Genomic DNA, 20,466 nt, shown 5'->3' with positions numbered 1-20,466 from the left:
GGATTGTGCATTTACTTTTAGTTAAAGAAACTTTCTGCTCTCAACTTGTAAAAACCATGCTATTATCAAAATAAAATAAATGATTGAAATATGTATATGTATGTATCTCGGCGTATTTTATTTATTAATTTTTTTTACAGGGAGAGTAGTAAAATGGAAGAAGCCAAACTGGGCAAATGTATGCCAGAATCTCTTTGTTGCCCAGACCAACGACAAATTATGGAAGGTGTCAATATGATGCAACCTTTATCTATCAAAACCGAACAGGCGAAGCGGACCTGCAACACATGTCTTACTAATTCACCTAAAAAGGTATTATATATTTATTACTCTGCTTAATTTCTTTAAAATCCATCCAATTATATTATTAAAAATACACATCTTAATTAATCTTTATCCAAATACATAGTACAGGAATCTTTCCGCCATCTAGAACGCTAATATCTTTTAATAGCTACCTCCTATCTCCAAAACTCGCATGACCAATAAACTAAAAGTAGGTATAAAAATATCACTCGTTTTCTTAAACAGCCTTATTTATGACTGGTGGCATTGGTGTTGTAATCAATTAAAGTTTGAAATTATTTACATTTAAATGTGTTATTTACGTTTAATTAACAGTAACACTATTTGTTAGTTGTTGTTATCAATATCTATCAATATAAATGAAATATCAAAATGTACATAGTAAATGCAATCTACACGTCAATCATTAAGTCCTAGTACTATTCTATGTAGGTTATCCACACGGATGGCGGCTGCAGTCGAACTAATCCTGTGACGTGGCTTGGTGTGGCTGGACAGAACGTCCAAGTGCAGGTGAAACGAGAGCCTCAGCACGTCCACATGTCAGAGCTGGTGGCTGTGAAACTAGAGCAGGCCTCTCCTGGCAATAAGCCTGAACAGCCCACGATTCCTGTGTCTCTTAACAATGGTGAGTACCGAGTGTCTTAAACTTTACTGACAATTTTTTCATGTCCATAGGCTTTGGGAAAAGTGTAAAAAGTACAACAATTTCAATCAATGAAAATATAATTTGTAGATAGTAGTCATTATACTTATATTATGTTGAAACTGCGTTTTTTAATGCAATTAACAAGGTAAACATAATGCAACTTATAGGTATTTATTTAGCAATTGCCTAATTAATTATAAGTACATAACCACAATAAAAAATGAATTGAACAAAAAAACCTTTAGTATTGGGCGCGTTCCACTCTTAATACTTTCTGTTGTTCTGGTCAATGGAAAGCCACAATTTGTGTATTATCACGGTGAAGGTTGAGAAACGAGGTCATCCAACACAGAACCGAAGACAAGATAAGATCGACAAACTCTATAGTCGAAGAATATTGTATCTCTTTGTAATTTATTATCGCCTAGTAGTTGTACCGTACAAATAACGGTTCAGTTAACTCTATTTACGTCACCGAAGATGATGATGATGTCAGAGGAAAAAAAAAACAATACATTAAAAATATATATAAACAAACGCCTTTTTTTACATAAAGCGGTTATAATTAAAAAAGGATTGATGTAAAAATATTAGAAGATTTTAATGTTCCCAAAAAATATACATACTATTTTTACTTTTTCCAGGGTCGATTCCCGTGGGGATAGCGGTTGCGCGGCAACGCGTCGGTGATGCCGGTCTACTCGCTGCACTCTCACAAAAAGATAACCACCGCCTACATGATATTGGTAAGCTAATACTTTTTAAACAGATTTTACGGTACCTACCATGAAAATTTAATATGCAAAATCTTCCCTAAACAAAGCAGAGTTCATGAGAACAGTAGATGAATGAATTAGTCGTTATTAATAAAATTAATATATAAATAAAAATAAAAAATAATTAAATAAATAAAATATTTTATCCAATGTCCTTTGGGTTGTTGTCCTTGTTGTTGATGTAATAAAGGATTTCCTCTCATTTGTTGTTAATATTATTAATATTTCACTTGAGGTTCGGTTCGCAACGTAAGCAACATATATACATATCTACATCTTCGTTAGTTCTAAGAGCCTGGTAACACTATGTATTTACAACGTTTGCGATATTTATAAAAAATGGTGCCATTTTTTTTATTAACAAATAAATCCATCCTCTAAAATTATTGTTATATCCCGTCCCGTTGGTGTTGGTGGCCTTGAACCAAGGAATTTTTATTGAAGAAAAACACGTCACCGCCATATATTTACTATTGGAACCATAACTAAACTGTTGGTTATATTTCTTTACTATGAAGTAATTCTTATTTATTTATCATCCATGTTTTTTTTACATAAGTTACGAAATCGTTTCTTTGTACTGGTACATGATATCAATATATGTTCGAACCAGTATTTAATTAACGTAACCAGTCGACGTTAAAGGTCAATGTGGTTCATTCATAAATATTTTTAAATGAGGCGCCGCGATTGGTTTGTCGGTGTTTAAAATTCAAATTGGACTCATTTACAGACGATAAAAAAAGTATCGTATTCTTAACATTTTTAATGAAACTTTACGTAATTAAAGAAAATTTATAGATATGTCTTATAGAAGTCAATTTAATTTTTTAAGCATAGAAGGTAGCGTAACATTTTTAGGTCTCAGATATCTGTTTCATGATAATTTGTCAATGTCGTCTTTGGGTCTATGGCAAGCCAGTTTTCTCACGATGTTTTATTCGCCGCTTGAGCTAAAGTTAAATGCGCACATAGATAGAAAGTTTCTTGCATTTTGAACCGAACATTTTGACCTCGGGAATGAGAGTCGCATGCTAAAGCCAGAAGTCCGCTCTCATATACATTTATAGGCAGTTCTAATACTTCCCATCATTCGTAGAAGCATTAATTTATAGTTGCAATGCATAGTCTTTGAGATTTATGACCAAGAGCGATTCGCATCCGACAATTATATGCTAATGGCACGCCTGTATATAATTACACGAGTACGCAGTTAAGTCTAATGTTACTATAATCTATTTCACCTAGATTTTACTACGATTTTGCACAGGAAGCGATTTCTTGCACATTGTGCGTTCTTTGTTCAACATATGTACTTGTTTCTACGTTAATATATTTAGTATATCAATCAGGCTGTAAATAACTAACACTTCGATAGAATTTGTTTGCACAAATTGCATAAATATCAATAAATATCAACATTGACAAATTAACCTAAGAAATGGAGATGGGAGTTTGAATTTTTTAAATACTTACTCGTACGGTGAAGAAATCCTGTGGAAACCAACATGTTTGTCACAAAGACAAAAAATAAATGATAATAAATAAAATAAAATAGAAATAAACTTTCGAATATTGTTTTCCCTATCGAATAATTAAAAACAAGATTAGTCTATAACCCTTCGAGTTATGATTAAAATTTTAAATTTTATTGCAAGGTGTTTTTAATTAGTAATTGCTCATACATATGTCGTTTACACCTGTCTTGTAAAAATATCATAATATTTAAGGTACAATTTTTAAATAATTTGACACTGCTGACTGCGACCCAAATTACTTCATTATATACCTACATTTTATACTATTTCGTGCTGCATTAAAACAATACATTGCTTTAAAGAATAATTACTAATAGTACATCTAATTTAAAAAAAAAAACATTTTTATTATGGAATGAAGTAAGATACAGGTATTTTTCAAATTTGCCGCAAAGTGTCGCGCGGTTGCAGCGCTGCAGCCGCACTGCTATCGCTAAGTTTGAGAATCGTAGTATAGTACATAGTTTAACAATGGACTCTGACGAAGAAAGACTTCTGCTTAGTGTTACTATTAAAACGAAAAAGGATTCATTTTGATAGCCCAGAAGGTTATTTGTCTTGGCCAGAAATTAAAGAAAATATGAAATGATTGTATTAAAAATATTATACTTACGTACTTCAGTTTTTTCACTTGCGGTTATGTTTATCTAATAAATTTATTGCATATTTATTACCATATCTTTTTCTTTTTAATTTTATTGCTGTACTTTTTGGACCTCAAATCCCATATCGCTGGACGACTCTCAACGTCATTGATAAATTCTTTGACCTGATTTTCGTTCATGTTCAAGCGCGCCTTGTGGATTTCCATAGACTTATAAAGAACCGCGGTCGCAGCACTGCAGACGCGCTGCCACCGCGCGGCACTTTGCGGCAAATTTGAAACCGCCCTTATTCCTCGTCATTAAATACGTCGTACTCATACGAAATAAGACAGTGGGTGTGAGAGAAATGACTATGGCAAACATAAGAAACCAGAAGGAATTCATCAACTTGAATAAGTTCAAGTTAGTAGTAGAAGTCATTTGTCCAAATCAGTAACGATTCTATTCAATAAAACAATAAAGTCATACTCAGACGCAGGTAAAGCTAGATAAGAATCGTACCGGATGTAGGCAGTAGGCACTGCAGGCGAGCCAATTACATGCTAATCAGAGTTTACAATTACGATAAATTGCGGACAGCTTTTATAGCTTGAAGAATTTTCACAAACCCGATTTAGGGTTCCCCTCGTGTTTATTGTGCAGGTTTAATTAATTTTTTATACTTTTCCTATATCGATCCTGGCGGTTGAGATGACGTAGTGACGTCATCGTACTAATTGAAGCATAGGTATCATTTAAATATTAATATTGGAGGAAGGAACTGTAATATCCGCTGAAAAATCTTCAAGTAAAATCAAATTTTCGTCGCAGTGATAAAGTGCACTTACTCAACAAAAAACCCACGATATCTGGTTTTTAATCTGCCCGAAAATATTGTTCTATTTCTTATTGTAACAATTATTCTTATTTTTTTATTTATTATTTTACCAAACGTTTACACACAAATCTTCCAAGACCTTTTCACTTATACTGTTAATTTTTTGTATTACCATTGCTTCTACTATTATTATTATGACATACTTGTTCTGATTTTGCGTCTGAGGCGCAAACTAACTGTTTTGGTCTCTGGAAGAAAAACTAGCGCTGTGGAACGTCTCCTCCACAGACCACAATATACCTACTGCTGAGCCAGGGCTAGCTACTACCAGAACACACACGTTTTAAGTGTGTAATAACACTTAAAACGAACATTATTCCTTTTTTCCTACCCTACTTTTTTGTTAATTTTCTATTTTGATTTTATTATGTCTGTTTTGTTATAAATAAATGTTATGTCTATGAAAGAATTATAGTTGAGAATTAATTTGGTGTGGAATTGAAGAATCACTATACGTGTGAATTGTAAGAAAGACGCTTTATTTTTCTGACAAAGAGTGGACTTTATACGTAATATATATATTTGGATATAAACATTTGTTGTTGTTAAGTAGCGGTAAGCAATCAACTTGGGTATTAACGGTAAAGGGTCTGGACCATAATATGTAATTTGTAGATGTTTCGATGGATCGTGGATATCTGGGGGAAAAACAGAACTCACACTTTTAATGTTCTGATGAACATTATGAATTTATACTTTATTTATTATTGACGCAATTATTTAAAAAATTTTTGATTATTGTTAAGAAGTTTGTTCTTTACTATAAAGTCTATAAAAACGTGAGATTTTACATGAACTAACCTATACAATTATTATGCTAACGTAATTTACAACATATTATATTAACAATCTTAAAGTGTTGTATTTTTGCACTACAATCGTGTGTCCGAGATAACGCACTCGCACTTATATTCACTTCACTACACTAATTTCACTAACTCCAAAGGTTTAGTTAATATATCTTGTTCTCGTCTCAAGAAGTGCATTGCCTCAGCATTCATATTCAAAGGTTGTTATTTTTAAAAATAAATATTTTTTAATACAATTATTTTTTAAATATCAAAATACCGGAACCTGTAATAAAGCCATAACCGACACGCACTTGACATGTTTATTTTACTTTCAATTCGCGTCACGTACGCTTATGACTATTAGACATGCGAAATGTGCATAAGTTTTTGTTAATATTTACAGAAAAGTACGATTTCATTTTTTGAAAAATGTAAATACTTATTCTGTATGTTCTCCTAAAAGGCAAAATAAAAAAAATACTGTTTATTTAATTAAGGGGCAACACCGTACCGTTAGCTAGGTACATATTATTATACCTAAGTATAAACCTATATTGATATTTTCACAAACAATATCGGGAATTCGAACCATAAACACCTTATGCGACCCTCCAGCTATAAACACATTATTGCTTTTTTTGATTATATTCCTCACTGTTTCTTCTACTCTATGGTTCCTAGAATAAGGTTCACTTTTAAATACCAGGCTCACATAAATTCAAAGAGTGATTATTGTTTAGCATGACGCATTTATTTTAACGTTGAAAGAAAGTGACCTCTATATGTTTGAAATAAAGTTGATTTTTGCATTAAACTGTTACTCACTTTAACCGCAGTGGTTGACAACGTTGGGGGCAAATGACAGAAATATGAATTGTTTTTGATATATTCCTACCGGTTTAGAATTGATCGTCGAATGCCTTTTGATGGTAAATGTAAACAAAAAGTTTGATGCTCATTAGTAAATTCCGCAGTTTAGGTATAAAATTAAAATATTATAATAAAGTTGTAGAAATATTATATAGACTATGAACAAGAACAAGAATATTTGAGACGTGAATATACCTAATTTGAAAATAAATTTAAACAGACTATACGCACTTTTTATAAGAAAGTATTTATTTATTTCTTTGAACTGATTATATTAAACTATTATTTTTAAGAAATAAACCTAATGAAGTCAGGAGCATCAGCTTCTTTGTTCTATGAAAATGAATTACAAACAGGAACAAACGTCAGTTGTTTAATTTGTAAGTCACATTAATTTCATGTACATAAATTAACAAGTACATACAAAATGTTATGTTGTTACGTGAAGTGCTAGATATAATATTTACCGAATTTGGTAATCATTGCCTAGGTTTGGTTAATGTCACTGGTTATATTTATTATGTATTTTTTATATAATTTAAAAATAAATTTCTTCTTTAAATTTTCTTCGATAAATTGTCTAAAAACGTATAATTTATAAAGTTATTTTAGTTTAGACCTAGGTAGGTAGGTGGACTCATTTTCCGCATTTAGACTCAAATCTGGTCCGTTTTGCGTATTAGTTCAGACCTATAAAGATATCCCTTTTGACATAATTACATTTACTCTAACCTTCTGTTACTTGCTTATGCCCGGGTATTGCATTATTAATATTACAATTTTTTGTAATATTCATTAATTAATATTCAAAAAATATTTTAGAATTTTTTCTTGTAATTTTTTTAATTATTGTGTTTTTGGAATGTTTTTGTATCACTACATAGTATAAAACAAAGTCGCTTTCTATGTCCCTTTGTATGCTTAAATCTTTGAAACTACCCAACGGATTTTAATGCGGTTTTTTTAATAGATAGAGTGATTCAAGAGGAAGGTTTATAATATTATAATAAATACTATCCATTAAATAGTGGAGAAGTACTGTTATTTTTGAGGTTTCTAATGTGATGCAAATAATTACATTTTTTCCGCTTACGTTGTAAACGCAGGCTGAACCCTACGAGTTTTATCAAAATAATGTAGGTACTAAGTATTGTACACATTGAAAAGGTCTACAGAAAAGTCCGTGATAGTATATGTCTATATGGTATATGTCGCGTATATTATCGGAGCTTTCCAGCGACGGAAATAACAATACTTACATAATAAAAACCTGCTTTTCATCAGCATTGTACCCGTGCGAAGCTGGGGCGGGTCACTAGTTTTAATATAAATAAACAACATTCCGCGCTTCCCTTATTTCCACTTCGGTTATAAAATCCATTTTAGTGTTAGGTGCATATATGCCATTGACGATAGCGCCAAATTTTACCGATAATATTCAAACAATCCAAGAAGGTTTATGATCTGTATTTAATATGTAGTTTCTGTCTATTTTAACTCACAATTAATAATATATGGGCAATGAATTTATCTCAATTATGAATTATACAACGGTAGACGTACTCTGTAACTTCCAATAGCGGCAAAGACACAAATTCGGTGTTGTTCTCTCTCCATATCCGTTAGGTATTTTTGTTAATGTCGCAGCCTTGGGATCAAGCTAAATAAAAATGAAGTGAACGAAAAACTTGCATATTGCATGTGAATTTCCATTGCATTACTACTATTTTCCTTGAGTTGCGGTTTTCCCTATATTGCGGTTTTTCGTATTTTCGATTTTATAATAAACAAGTTTTGAATTAATTTATTTTACATGACTATCGCTGGGGATTTTCTTTTAATTTAACGATGATCAAAGTAGAATTAAGTAGTACCACTTTTACATGAGTTTAGGATTCGTAAAGCGAATTTGTATTTTAGCAATTTAAAATAATACTAGACAGAATCACTACGTGTATTGTTTCATGAGTTTATGAGAGTAGGTCTATATTTCGCTACAACATTTAAATATAGAATGTCGAATTCATGTCATCATAACGGTTTCCATGAAAACTAAGTCAATCTCATTACGCAGTAAGACTGTCTTAAACGTCAGATAATTTTACTACGTTCTTATCTACGACGGTTTTTAAATTCCTTTTATTATAAATCTTTATGGTAGACATTTCTTTGGGTTGTGCATTACTCCTATTCTATACCACCAATCCTTGAATTTATCATACAAAATATATATGATGTGTCACGCGTATGCAACGTAATAGTAAATTGTGATGATAGTCTAGTCGCTGTAGTATTTCTAATCACGTCGCAGCAATTCGGGCCGGTCGGCCGTCACAAACATTTGGCGTGCTTCCCGCATATAGGGCTGACTATTTTAAGAATACACGCAAAGCCAGAGATAAAAAAGCTTTAGAGCATTCAAAATGAAACTGTCTACTGCTGTTTATTTACCTTATTTATTTATTATACAGGGAAACGTTTACACATAGGTACGTAGTATTTATGTTTTATTTCTTATAACAAGGGGCAAACGGGCAGGAGGCTCACCTGATGTTAATTGATATCGCCGACCATAGACCAGTCACATTACCTCGCTTGCAGATGCGTTGCCCGCCTAAGTCGAATTGGTATTAATCCGAACAACTCTGAACACTACACAAATTAATATTGTAACAGAACGGATACAAGGTATAAAATACATGTATATAATATATTCTTCATAAAGGTACATTTAAGAATAAAACATAAACGATATTCGGCAAACACGATATATTATTTGTTTTTATCATAAATATTTGAACAAAATAGTTAACAACCCTAGTTAAGCACCAGACCCTAAGATATGCTCCCTCACTCACGACCCTCCATGCGGGGGATAGACTCACACATACAAACCCTACTACTAGTCATAATATTCTGCATTTTTGACCCGCATAGTTTGTAAACGTCATTTTTCATCTTCTCTGTATAAGTTTAAATCTGAGGCGTTACCTTTTGTAAAACGAATTATTGTAATAGATTTAAAAAAATAATGAAAGTTTTTTTTATTTGGTTGTCGTTAACCTACGTTGTTCCTTTTGTTGTGGGACATTTAGCCGTTTTCTATGCCACTTCAATTAAACTCGCTCTAGTGGGCTGTGGCCGCTGTTACTATTTTTAAGTTACGCTTCACTACTACTACGCAATAACACGTTGCGTTTCGTCGCGGTCGCGTAGTTAATTCTAGGATGGCGACGATATTTAACTGCCCTAGATAGACTTGGAAATGAAAAATAAAAAATAACGACTAGCACTGATGAGCTTTAAGTTCAACTTTAACGTAACGACAACGTAAAGTTTTTTATATAACGTTGATCGCAAGCTTTTGCGGAAAACGATTATTCGGAAAATCCTAGGGGCTCTAGCGCCATTGGGCGTCGGATAAACCCTTTTCTTCAGCGCGCGAGATACTAGGCTATCAGAAGTTGGCGGGAGGTGTGTTGAAGTGTTCACGCATTGTATCGCTACGTGCGAGTGAGAGACTCTTACGGTTGGAATGCTAAAGAAGGAAAAGGACGGCTATACTCCGCTTTGAAGGTCAACTGATAGGCGTACGACGTCGGTTACAGAGTAGTTAGTTATAGTTATCACAGACGTACTGAAAAATGTGTTGTAAATAAAATAATATTAATTTTTTATTAGGGGATTATAATTTGTAAATATATGATTTAATGATTTTGTGATTGTTGTATTGAAAATATGCTGTAGAAAAAATAGAATATCAATTGAGAAAATCTATAGTAAAATGTTTTACTTTTATGTCAGACATTATTGTTCTGTTTTAAAAATAATGTTTTATTCTCAATAAATATAATATTTAATAACTGTATCCAAAAGTACTCTGTGCTATTACGGCAAAGAAGTACGCTTGTATATGTGGGAGTGAGATAGCGATACCAGCACGTGGTATTGCGTCGTAATTGTTGTTTTGCTCCGCGTGTCTCTGATGCTCCGGTAACACGACTGTGAGCTGTTTCGTAAGACGCGTTTATTATTCTTAAAATTTTCTCAACGAACTTTAAAGTAATTTCTGATATTTTTTCAAAATCCGCTTATCATCTAAACACGTCTACAAAAACGAATAAACGTGTCTATTTTATGTCGGGTCCGCAAACTTTCGGTTCAGGTTAATGAGATCTCAGAAAAACTAAAAGTTCGTTTCGGAATGTAAGTTTGCTTAGTCACAAATTTTGGTGAGAGTTCAAAAACATTTTATCAGATTAATCAGTAATATTAAGCGTATACATACACACATTGTTATTGTTAATTCTGTAGTAGGGTTTATAATTCGTGATTAAGAAACCCGCCAAAATTCTCATGTCAAAATGGCGTCGCATTAGTCCCTGTGACGATACCACGCTTGTGAAGTCATACGTCAAGATTTAACAGGTGACCCATGTACAAAAATCAATAATAATGCTTCTTTAAATATTTTTTTCTCTTTTTAAATTCATGTTTTCATACAGACTACAAAGAGTCTTTTTTTCTCATACTGCCCCAAGCTTATTGGTATACATTGTACTCCGTTATTTCGATATACTAACCTAATATGAATTCTCGTTTGCAAAAACATCGAAGTCATACTGCAAAAGAAAGAGACGAATATGACTGGATAATATTAATCATTAATTAGCTTGACGTATGTATAAGTCGAGTAATCTCGTAACGGTCACAATAAAAAACAAGCTTTAAGATCTGGGCCTCAGATGTCTGCATCTGTTTCGTGATCATTTCATTTTTCTTAACAGGCAAGTCGATGCAGATGAACAACGAAGTACCTATTTATGACGGTTACAAAAATTTGAAACTTCAATATACAAACGCGTCTTACGTAAAACATAAAAGCCGTAACGCACTCGCGAGACCTCTGACATTGAGAGTGTCCATTGGCGGTATCACTTAACATCAGGTTTTTTATAATGTGCCTGACACACACCACGCCGTCGACTGTTTGATTGTTTCAATGCGTACAGTCTTTGTTTTTTTTTTAATTGTAATAGTTATAACTTTGCCAGTTTCAATAGTCTTTGGTTTCTTTTTAGCCAGTAATGATAATCGTACCCTGTGTACTTAGCCGATACTGCTCTAACGCTATCAAAACCTTACTAATTAGGTTACGAATAAACCTCGCCTTTCTATTGATTACTGTCGGATTTCACACAATAGACCTGTTACATTCTCCAGGCCGGATTAGTGTTAATTAACAATCAATTTTGTATTCGGAATAAATGAGAAGAATTTTATTATTGATGTCCAGTTCTTCTGATTCCACTAAGTCGTAAATCACGATACTGATTTCAATATAGAAATTTGCGTGTTTACGTCAATAAAAATATATAGGTGACGTGATGAAAATTATAAAATTACGTTACATGCAGTCGGGCGTGGGTCTCAAAAATAATTTCGTAATATCCCTATTTGATAATATTTGAAAAAATGCCGTTTACATGCAGTCTTTATCGATTATGATACTTTGAGATATAAATAAAATAAATAATTAAAGCTCTCTTGCCGTAATTACAAATCAAGCAATTTGTATATACCTATCTTATATAGGCCATGAATCTGCATTTAGGTCCGTTGTGCGAACCTACTGACATAGGCATTTTTGACCTTTTAATATAGATATGCGATAAAGGCTTATTAATTAATTGAAGATTATTAATGCGATTTGGTTAAGTTCTATTCGGTTACTAATAAAAAGAATTTTATTAGATGTTGATAAAAAACACAGGGATTTTTCGATTTTTCGATTAATCGTTGTTTTTTGATAACATCCCAGTTAGCAGAAAAGGAACCGGTGTGCCGGTTATTAGGACTAATATGACAGTAAGTGTCAAATGTCTAACTTATCGTGTTTTTTTAACATTATTTTGATTTAAAAATAAATAAAAGCCTGTTAAATTTCGAATTATGAATAAAAAGATATAGGTAACACAATGTACACTTAGGGACGTTAAAACACAAATATCCATATGAAATGTTCTAATTTTACATTTACTGCCAGTTCTCAAATGCAAGAACGGAAGAGAAAATCTTGCAATAAACTCTCCGCCACTCTTTTTAATCGCCATTTTTTTTACACGTCTATAAGGAGCTGCACCATTACACCATGTTCTACACGACATCTTTTGTAATTAATAATAATAATAATATAAATTAAAAACAAACTTTTGTCTCAGATTGTCAAAAATCCTCTATCAGCTGGAGGCATGGTGAAATAGGAGCACGCACTTACATTCTCGTGGTAACAACAAGCAAATTCATAGTCGAAATAACTTACATATTATCAACATTTAGGATATCTTGTTATCCATATATATTATATCCTAGCCACCTTCAGCGCTGTCGATATGAATCCCTTCAAGGGTAAGCATCAGTTTATTCCAACTGAATTTGTCTGGCTTTCTTTCTCCATTCGCTTCCTGCTTCCGCTTATATTTCTTCTATAGGTACACCTTTTTGTGGGGCGCCTTCTCCGTCTTCCCTTGGTAATTTTCGGTTCTTTGACATGATTATTATCGTACTATAAAGACGTAGGGTAAAAGTGGGATAGACGCCCTTGGAGGATAGACGCCGCACCTTAATAAAAGAGAATTAAAAACCAAGTTCACACTCTAGTACCAAGTTCCTATGACAGATCTCTCCCTGCACGGCCCATGCCGCGCACGCGTTTCGACAGGACTGCACGAGTCACCTCTTGAGTTAAAAAAACGTTGCAAAGTTTTATCGCGCTTCCACGATTCTTGTGACAGTGACATTTTGACGTGTTCAGAACTTTCGTTTTCGAAGGTAAGTTTTAAGTGTGTATTGTTAATTAAATAATATGTATCATTTATATTTATGTTGTGTTTATAAAATTGCGAAATTATTTAAGTATTTTTATTTATTTGCTGGGGCATCTATCCCTACTAAAAAGGATAGAGGCCCCACTACTGACTGAGTATAGACGCCGTTAGAGGCATATATCCTCTATGGCTTATTCACAGGTCCCAAAAATTCAAAATCTAGATGAAGGAAACCTTGCTCAAGACCAACCAGATGCAAAGGAACTTGACGCTTATGCTGATGTGAATTTATATTATGTTGAGCCCTAGCCTGGTCTAAAAAGAAAAGACCGAGGTTTAGCTCTGAAAGTGAACAAGAGTTCGATGAATCAGATTCTGACCAGACTGAATCTGATAAAGAAAATACTCAATGCAGAGAATGTTTTGAAGACTATGCAAGTACCAGGTCCACGGCGGACTGGATTCAGTGCCTGATGTGTAAACTCTGATTACACGAAGATTGCACTCTATATGGCGATTACTGTAATAGATGTGGACACAAGAAGAAGCTTGCAGCTCTAAAAGCTAACCTGGCCAAAGTGAATTCAAAGAATTAGTAACCTGGCCAAAGTAAACAGTATATCTATATTTGTTGATTATTTAAAAAATTTGATTACTGTTTTTTTTAAGGAGGAAGCTCTGTTTTTTCCCAAAGAAGTCTTAAGGGACGGATTTGTTTTAAGTTTTATTATTCCTAAATTTAGTTCTGTAGGGTTTTTAATAATGTTTAATAAGACGTTAAGTTGCTAAGTTTACCCAAAGAATAATTGAAAGACTGAGCCATTTGTTTCCATAAAAGTGTCATTTACTTCAGTTTACGGTATATTTAGATAAGAAAACCTTATTATATATTATTGCAACTAAGAAAGTAAATACACATTTTATTTAATTTTCTACGAATTTTTTTATTTTATTACGGAGGCATCTATCCCATTGTAGGGCATCTATACTCATGTCGAAAATTTTCCAGGGGCAACTACCCCATACAGTAGGCGTCTATCCTCAAACAATAAGTTTTTTTTAGAGCCGAATATCTACAAATCTACGGTATGCATTGAATAATGATATGAGTGGATAGTAAGTATAAGGACTATAGTTGTTACAAATAGTTAACTCACTCGAATAGTGCTTTAAAAAAAAATGTTATAGTCAGCTTACAAAAAGTGGGGCATCTATCCCACTTTTACCCTAATAGTCTTACGACGTCAAATAACACGATTCTCTTTCCGCATACATTATCAACGATGTTCTCTAAAATGCGCAATTCGTGAATACAGTTGAATTGAATTATGAAAATACATTTTAATGATAGTTATGATTTTTGCGAAAGTAACCAATGATTTTTCGTTTATAAAACAACAGTTATTTGTGCCGGTTTTTTATGCAAAATACGTAATTAGTGTTGTTGTTTACACTTTTTATCATAACATAGTTTTGAACAAGCAAAAACACAAATTACATATTTATTCGGATTTTTAGCTCGTTCGTTCGGTCGTCATAGTCTATGTTACATACAGTTTTCAAATTAAAGTTTATAATTTAATGATTACAGCTTACATATATTTTTGTTTTTCTGGGAATATTCATGTTATAATTTGTATTGTATATACATCTTATGAATTAAAGCATACACAAAAATACCTTATTAAAGTAATTTTTTCAATTGTAATTAGTGCTTAATTAATGTTTTTATGTCTTTTAGTGCACGGCTCAAAATCCTGAATGATGAATATTTATTGTTATTACGTAATCATCGAACATTGCGTTTCGTTGCAGATACAGCGCAGACAGCCATGACGGTGGGCGTGGCCAATGTGTTGTGCGACGATCGCTCCGCCCCTTTGGCGTGGCCTACCCCTGCGCCCGCACCCACCGCACCCCTCTGGCAGTACCCAGGTAAACATCTACTGCTGATTCATGCTCGCCTGGTAACTCCGCGCCAACTGCGGTGCGAGAGCGCGGTTTTGGCGATGTCAGTCGCTTGCTATTTAAGAACGAACACCTTCTACAGTGTTATGTCAGTTTGGTATTGGCATTGCAACTGAGATCGTTTTCACGACGCTCAATCCCCCCGATGGTTCTTTTAAATAAAATGTTTTAGGAACTTAGGCTGTAAAAGTAGGATATTATTTATATCTATCTAGATATATATATCTATACTTATTGATAAGGATAGGATAGGGATGAAGGTCAAATTAAAAAATAATCGATCAATTAATATTTTTCATACCTACATGAATGAATAATGAATGAATATGCGAGTAACAAGTACCATCTAACAGCGACCCAATTTATTTTTTTGTGCAACACTCGATCCCGTTTATTACGGCCACCGGTTTCTTTCATGGAGGGTTTTGTTTCTCTTGTTTCGTGACTAGCCCGCGCCCGCGGTTCCATTCACGTGGAAGGCGACTGCTTCATTATTGTTTTTTTATTTTCTACTAAGAGCAATTAGGATTTTAATGGACGTATTGAATTTCTTTCTAACAAATTATGCTTTTATGCTCAATCTTTGGACACCATTAGTTGGGATGGGAAGTGACAATCACAATTGTGTTGTGTTATGATAGTAATTGCCGCAAAAGCAGCACACAACATTGTTAAAAAGGAAAATTAATTTCTCAACAAGTGTCAAATCTCATAAATAAATTTGTATTTCCAAGTATCAAAATAATGCTATCACTGTTTCACTTTGCTAACAACTAACCAAACAAGGCGAACGGAAGAACTATTAAGAACGGAATTTTTCTAGTTCATAAAACTTAGCTCAGGAATATTTGTTTATAAGTTTAAGTACATAAATAATATGACACGAAAATGGTGATATTCTTTATTCATAAGTTGACTGCGGTAATTAATTCCGCTTAAAAATGTGATTTTCGTCGTAGTTGTAAACTTATAAACCCATCGCTAGCCCTAGCAACCGCCAAATCGTTTCCCACACGGAACTCGTGTCACTCCCAACACATAAATTATCCATCATCCGAAAAAACAAAAAGCGTCGTAAAAACTCATTTATCGATAACCACTCTCGACTGCAGGCAGCCCTAAACACTTCGCCGCCTACTTGGCTCCGCCTCATTCCTGCGTCTCGACCAATGATGGCCGAGAACGAAAAGAAGGCAGGTCGTGATCGGTGCCCGCCTTCACCAATTTTAGTGTTGTATTAGTTTTTTTCATAATGGCGATTATCGTTAGTGCTTACGGATTGACACCTCACGCGATCTTAAGTAACACAGTTGCTTTAGCGTGACAGAAGAAAAAATATTTTCTCTTTGAAGGCATTCGGTTTTCCGCTCGGAAAGTTTTTGATGGACGTCGGATTAATTGCCTACTAGAAACCAGCCAGTCGTGGTAACAAGGACATGGCGGCAGCAGTATGATTATATAAAATCTACAATCTTTATTAAATTATTCACTTTTTTATTCAAATTTTCTTACAAATATTCGGACTCTTAGGTATGGGAGCACAAACAAAACGTCGCTCGGTGCAACTACAATATTTAACGTAACTATTAATTCCAAACATTTTTTTTCTATGATATAATCATAAGGAAATTGCCTTCCCTAGTTTCCAATATTATTGTTATGACAAAAAAAGACAAATTTGTATATTCCTACAAAAGGAATACGAAAAAAATTGCAAAATTTTGCTAGACTTACTGGGTCATTAATTTTATATACCTAAGTATATTCTATAAAGATTGAGAGAACAAATTCTCGAAATATATATCATAACGATTGATTTATCTATTATATGTAATAATAATGCAACTTAGCTACGCAATTCTTATTAAATCTCAATCAATCAATAATTCAATGCCTAAATTAACTAAGGACACAGAAAAACAATTAAGTTCCAATTACACTTTTATTGTTGATAGGATTCGTCTGTGATAACCAAATCCATAATTATCCATGAGGAACGCAAATATTCTTAGTAACAGATAATAACATTTTATGCTATCTGTAGCCAACATTTTGTATATGAAATGTGTTTCTCTATCTGGAAATTGTCAACTGACAAATAGCAGATCGCGCGTTGTGCACGTTATACGATATAGCACCTAAGTTATTACAGTGTAATAAGCGCTAACCAATGCGCAACTGATTCTTATTAATCTCGAAGTTCCGAGTTGCCTTCGGTTCGCAAGTGCGTTGCCGGGCTATCAACCCTAAATAAATAAAAGCTAAGTAGAAATATTATATTTAAATTATGCAAGTCGAAAAAACCTAAAGGATTTTTACATTTATTGGTAGTTGTCAGAACGAACGAGAAGAACTCTCCATCACTGCTGTCTGAATTCAGTCTATTCTCTTCTGTATATAGATACGATGTGCGTTAAACATTTGCCTTAGTTGCATTAAAAACGACATTTCCTATGCGATTCCCACACAAATGAAGTCACGACCAGTTTAATCGGCTCAAGCGGCTAATAAATTATTTATTAGAACTGAACAATGCGTTGAATTGATTACAGCTCCGGAAACTTTTTGATCTAATCGCTCGTTTGTCTCTCTAAAATATTCTGTCTTTGTTAACGTTAGGACGTAAAAGTAGTTTAGTATTGTTAATACACTGAATTATCAGCAGTGAGCAGTGTTGGCCTAGTGGCTTCAGTTTGCGACTCTCATTCTCAGGTGGTTGGCTCGATCCCCGGCTGTGCACCAATAGACTTTCTGTTTATGCATTTAACATTCGCTCGAACGGCGAAGGAAAACATCGTGAGGAAATCGGTTTGCCTCAGATCCAAAAGTCGGCGTGCGTTAGCCACAGAAAGCTGATCAATTCAATTCAAAGTCATTTATTCATTTAGGTAACTTAATGTACACTTATGAACGCCAATAAAAAAAGAAATATACCTTAATAGCTTCTAATTTTACGTTTACTGCCAGTTCTCAAATCAAGGGCGTAGAACGGAAGAGAAGAACTGGCAATATACTCTCCACCACTCTTTTAAATCGCCAAGTTTTATACAACGTTTGTAAGGAGCTGCAACCATTACACCATGTTCCATATGTCATCTTGAGTAATAAAGAATAATAAATTAAATTAAAAACATAGATTTGTCCTCTATCAGCAGGAGGCATGGTGGAATAGGAGCACGCACTTACATACTCGTGGGAACAATACACAAATTCGTAGTAGAAACAACTAATGTCACCGCATACACGAATTCAAGTACGACCAGTCACCAATCGACTATTAGATATACAAATGGTAATGAAACAGATACAAAAATCTGAGGCTCAAACCTAAAAAGGTTATACCGCCATTGATTTATTTATTCATTTGTAATACACTGAATTAGGTTTGTTTTGTATGGTAGGTATAGTGGATTTCCGTACTTAAACGTAAAGTCGTGTCTCAAAGGCACAAATTCCTAAATCTTATTATTACCTTTTTATATGGGAAAGCAGTCTTATGTTGTTGACATTGGGTATTAATATTAAGACGTATCACATTCTTTGCACTTTTGTAGCACATAGGTCGACTAATGCATGCAAGTGGAGCGCATTTATAATATCAGGATTGTCATTAAAAACAATTTACATAGACACATTTGCTATAAATATACTTGTACAGGTATTTGCAATGTAAATGACACCATGCAATACGATTTGATAGTGTGTTCATTTTCATTATTTTATTATATTCACTAAAGTTAGTTCGCATTCAGACGTTGTACGTCGCGTACGTTCGTACTATTATCCCAATCTCATCTCAACCCACTAGTTTAGTCCATTGCTCTTTAAATAAATATCTTTATAATTTATCCCAACCATGAGCATTGGTCCTTCGAGCCGGATCTTATTTCTTAATTGTGAAAGGTAGTCGATTTTGGTTAGATTTATATAAGAGTAACAAAGCCTTTTACGAAATGTTTAATTGTTTCATGCTTCCGTATCCCTGTACTTGAGGAATTGAATGTTTAAAGGAAATTGAGCTGTTAGAAACCTGTATGAACATTGGAGTAGGTACCATTTCCCACATTAACATTCCTACACGCTCCTCTCCGGAAACGCGCCACAGAATACTAATTATTCCCGCGATGATCCCACCTGTATAGGCAATTTAAAATTTAATTAGGTTCGGCTTTTAGTGTTTAAACCGCAATTTCTATGTCCAAAATATCAGAAAGAGATGAGACAATATGTTGATAAAGGCATTGTCCATGGACCAGAGATGAACTGCGCTTTCCGACTTAGTTTTTAGCTGCCTTAATTAAAATTACAATAAATACTCTGTAAAAACATTCACTGTATTAAATAACAATTTATATTTGTATTTATTGGTATTGTTTTCTGAGAATTAAATGTACAATGTAAACTCTATATAGCGACAGTCAGACTGTGCACATTTGCAAAGAGTTGTCGTTAAATGGAAAGAAGAAAAATCTGTAATTAAAAAGGAAATAGTTTATATTAGACTACTGTTAGTACATAAAATACCAGGAATGATGCTGTATTTTTTTACTTTTTTACTCGTATCTTGCGATATTGAGACATCTTCGGATAAAGTGCGTTCAAGCAATGCCATGTAAACAAAAGCACGAATCTCATAGAAAGTTCGGTACGTATGATGCCGATAGTCTTGTTTATTTCAGGCTAGGACAATAAAGCGATAAAATATCGTACACAGCTCCGCATAATTAATTTTCCACCTAATGGGGACAATTAAGCCAGATTTCATCATGTTAAAAAGAGTGACGATTTTTTTTTATAATCTACTACGCGGCATATCCTTTAGGAGGATTTTATTTATTTTATTTAAGTATTCCTACAGCTAATCACTAAACAATATTCAAACATTACACACAAAAGCTAAAACGGAATACACATTGAAACAGAAACATAAAGCATAGTTTTACAAAGCACAATTCTAAGATTGATTGATTGATTCATAGATTATAATATATTTAATATGGAGGAACAAACACGGACATTATTAGTAAAAGATACCTGAGATTTTTAAATATTTTTTTAAGAATTTTTTAGTCACATTAAATATATCGATTTGCTGGTAATTTATGTTGTAATGTGTAGATATACGATACATAACTGAGTTTCGTAAATATTTCAATAAAAATTCGAGGTCTTAGATCGAGGAATTTCGAATAATTGGGTTTACCTTGTAGTGTGTGATGAAGGGGTCTTAAATAGCTAATTTATTTCAGAAATACACAC

The 20,466-nt window shown here is 33.4% G+C and overlaps 1 protein-coding gene across 2 annotated transcripts in view; it reads left to right on the top strand.

Annotated features, from left to right (window-relative positions):
- Window positions 1-20,466, top strand: part of LOC111002797 (protein winged eye) — a 76,515-nt gene that overhangs the window by 47,603 nt on the left and 8,446 nt on the right. For both annotated transcript variants that reach the window (XM_022273026.2, XM_022273028.2), the window contains exons 5-8: window positions 141-312; window positions 739-934; window positions 1,600-1,701; window positions 15,055-15,174. In XM_022273026.2, the coding sequence (XP_022128718.2) occupies window positions 141-312; window positions 739-934; window positions 1,600-1,701; window positions 15,055-15,174 (590 nt within the window). The remainder of the gene's footprint in view (window positions 1-140; window positions 313-738; window positions 935-1,599; window positions 1,702-15,054; window positions 15,175-20,466) is intronic.

This window comes from Pieris rapae, chromosome 8 (assembly GCF_905147795.1).
Source record: "Pieris rapae chromosome 8, ilPieRapa1.1, whole genome shotgun sequence".
Taxonomy (NCBI): domain Eukaryota; kingdom Metazoa; phylum Arthropoda; class Insecta; order Lepidoptera; family Pieridae; genus Pieris; species Pieris rapae.
This window is presented reverse-complemented; position numbering and strand designations above follow the sequence as displayed.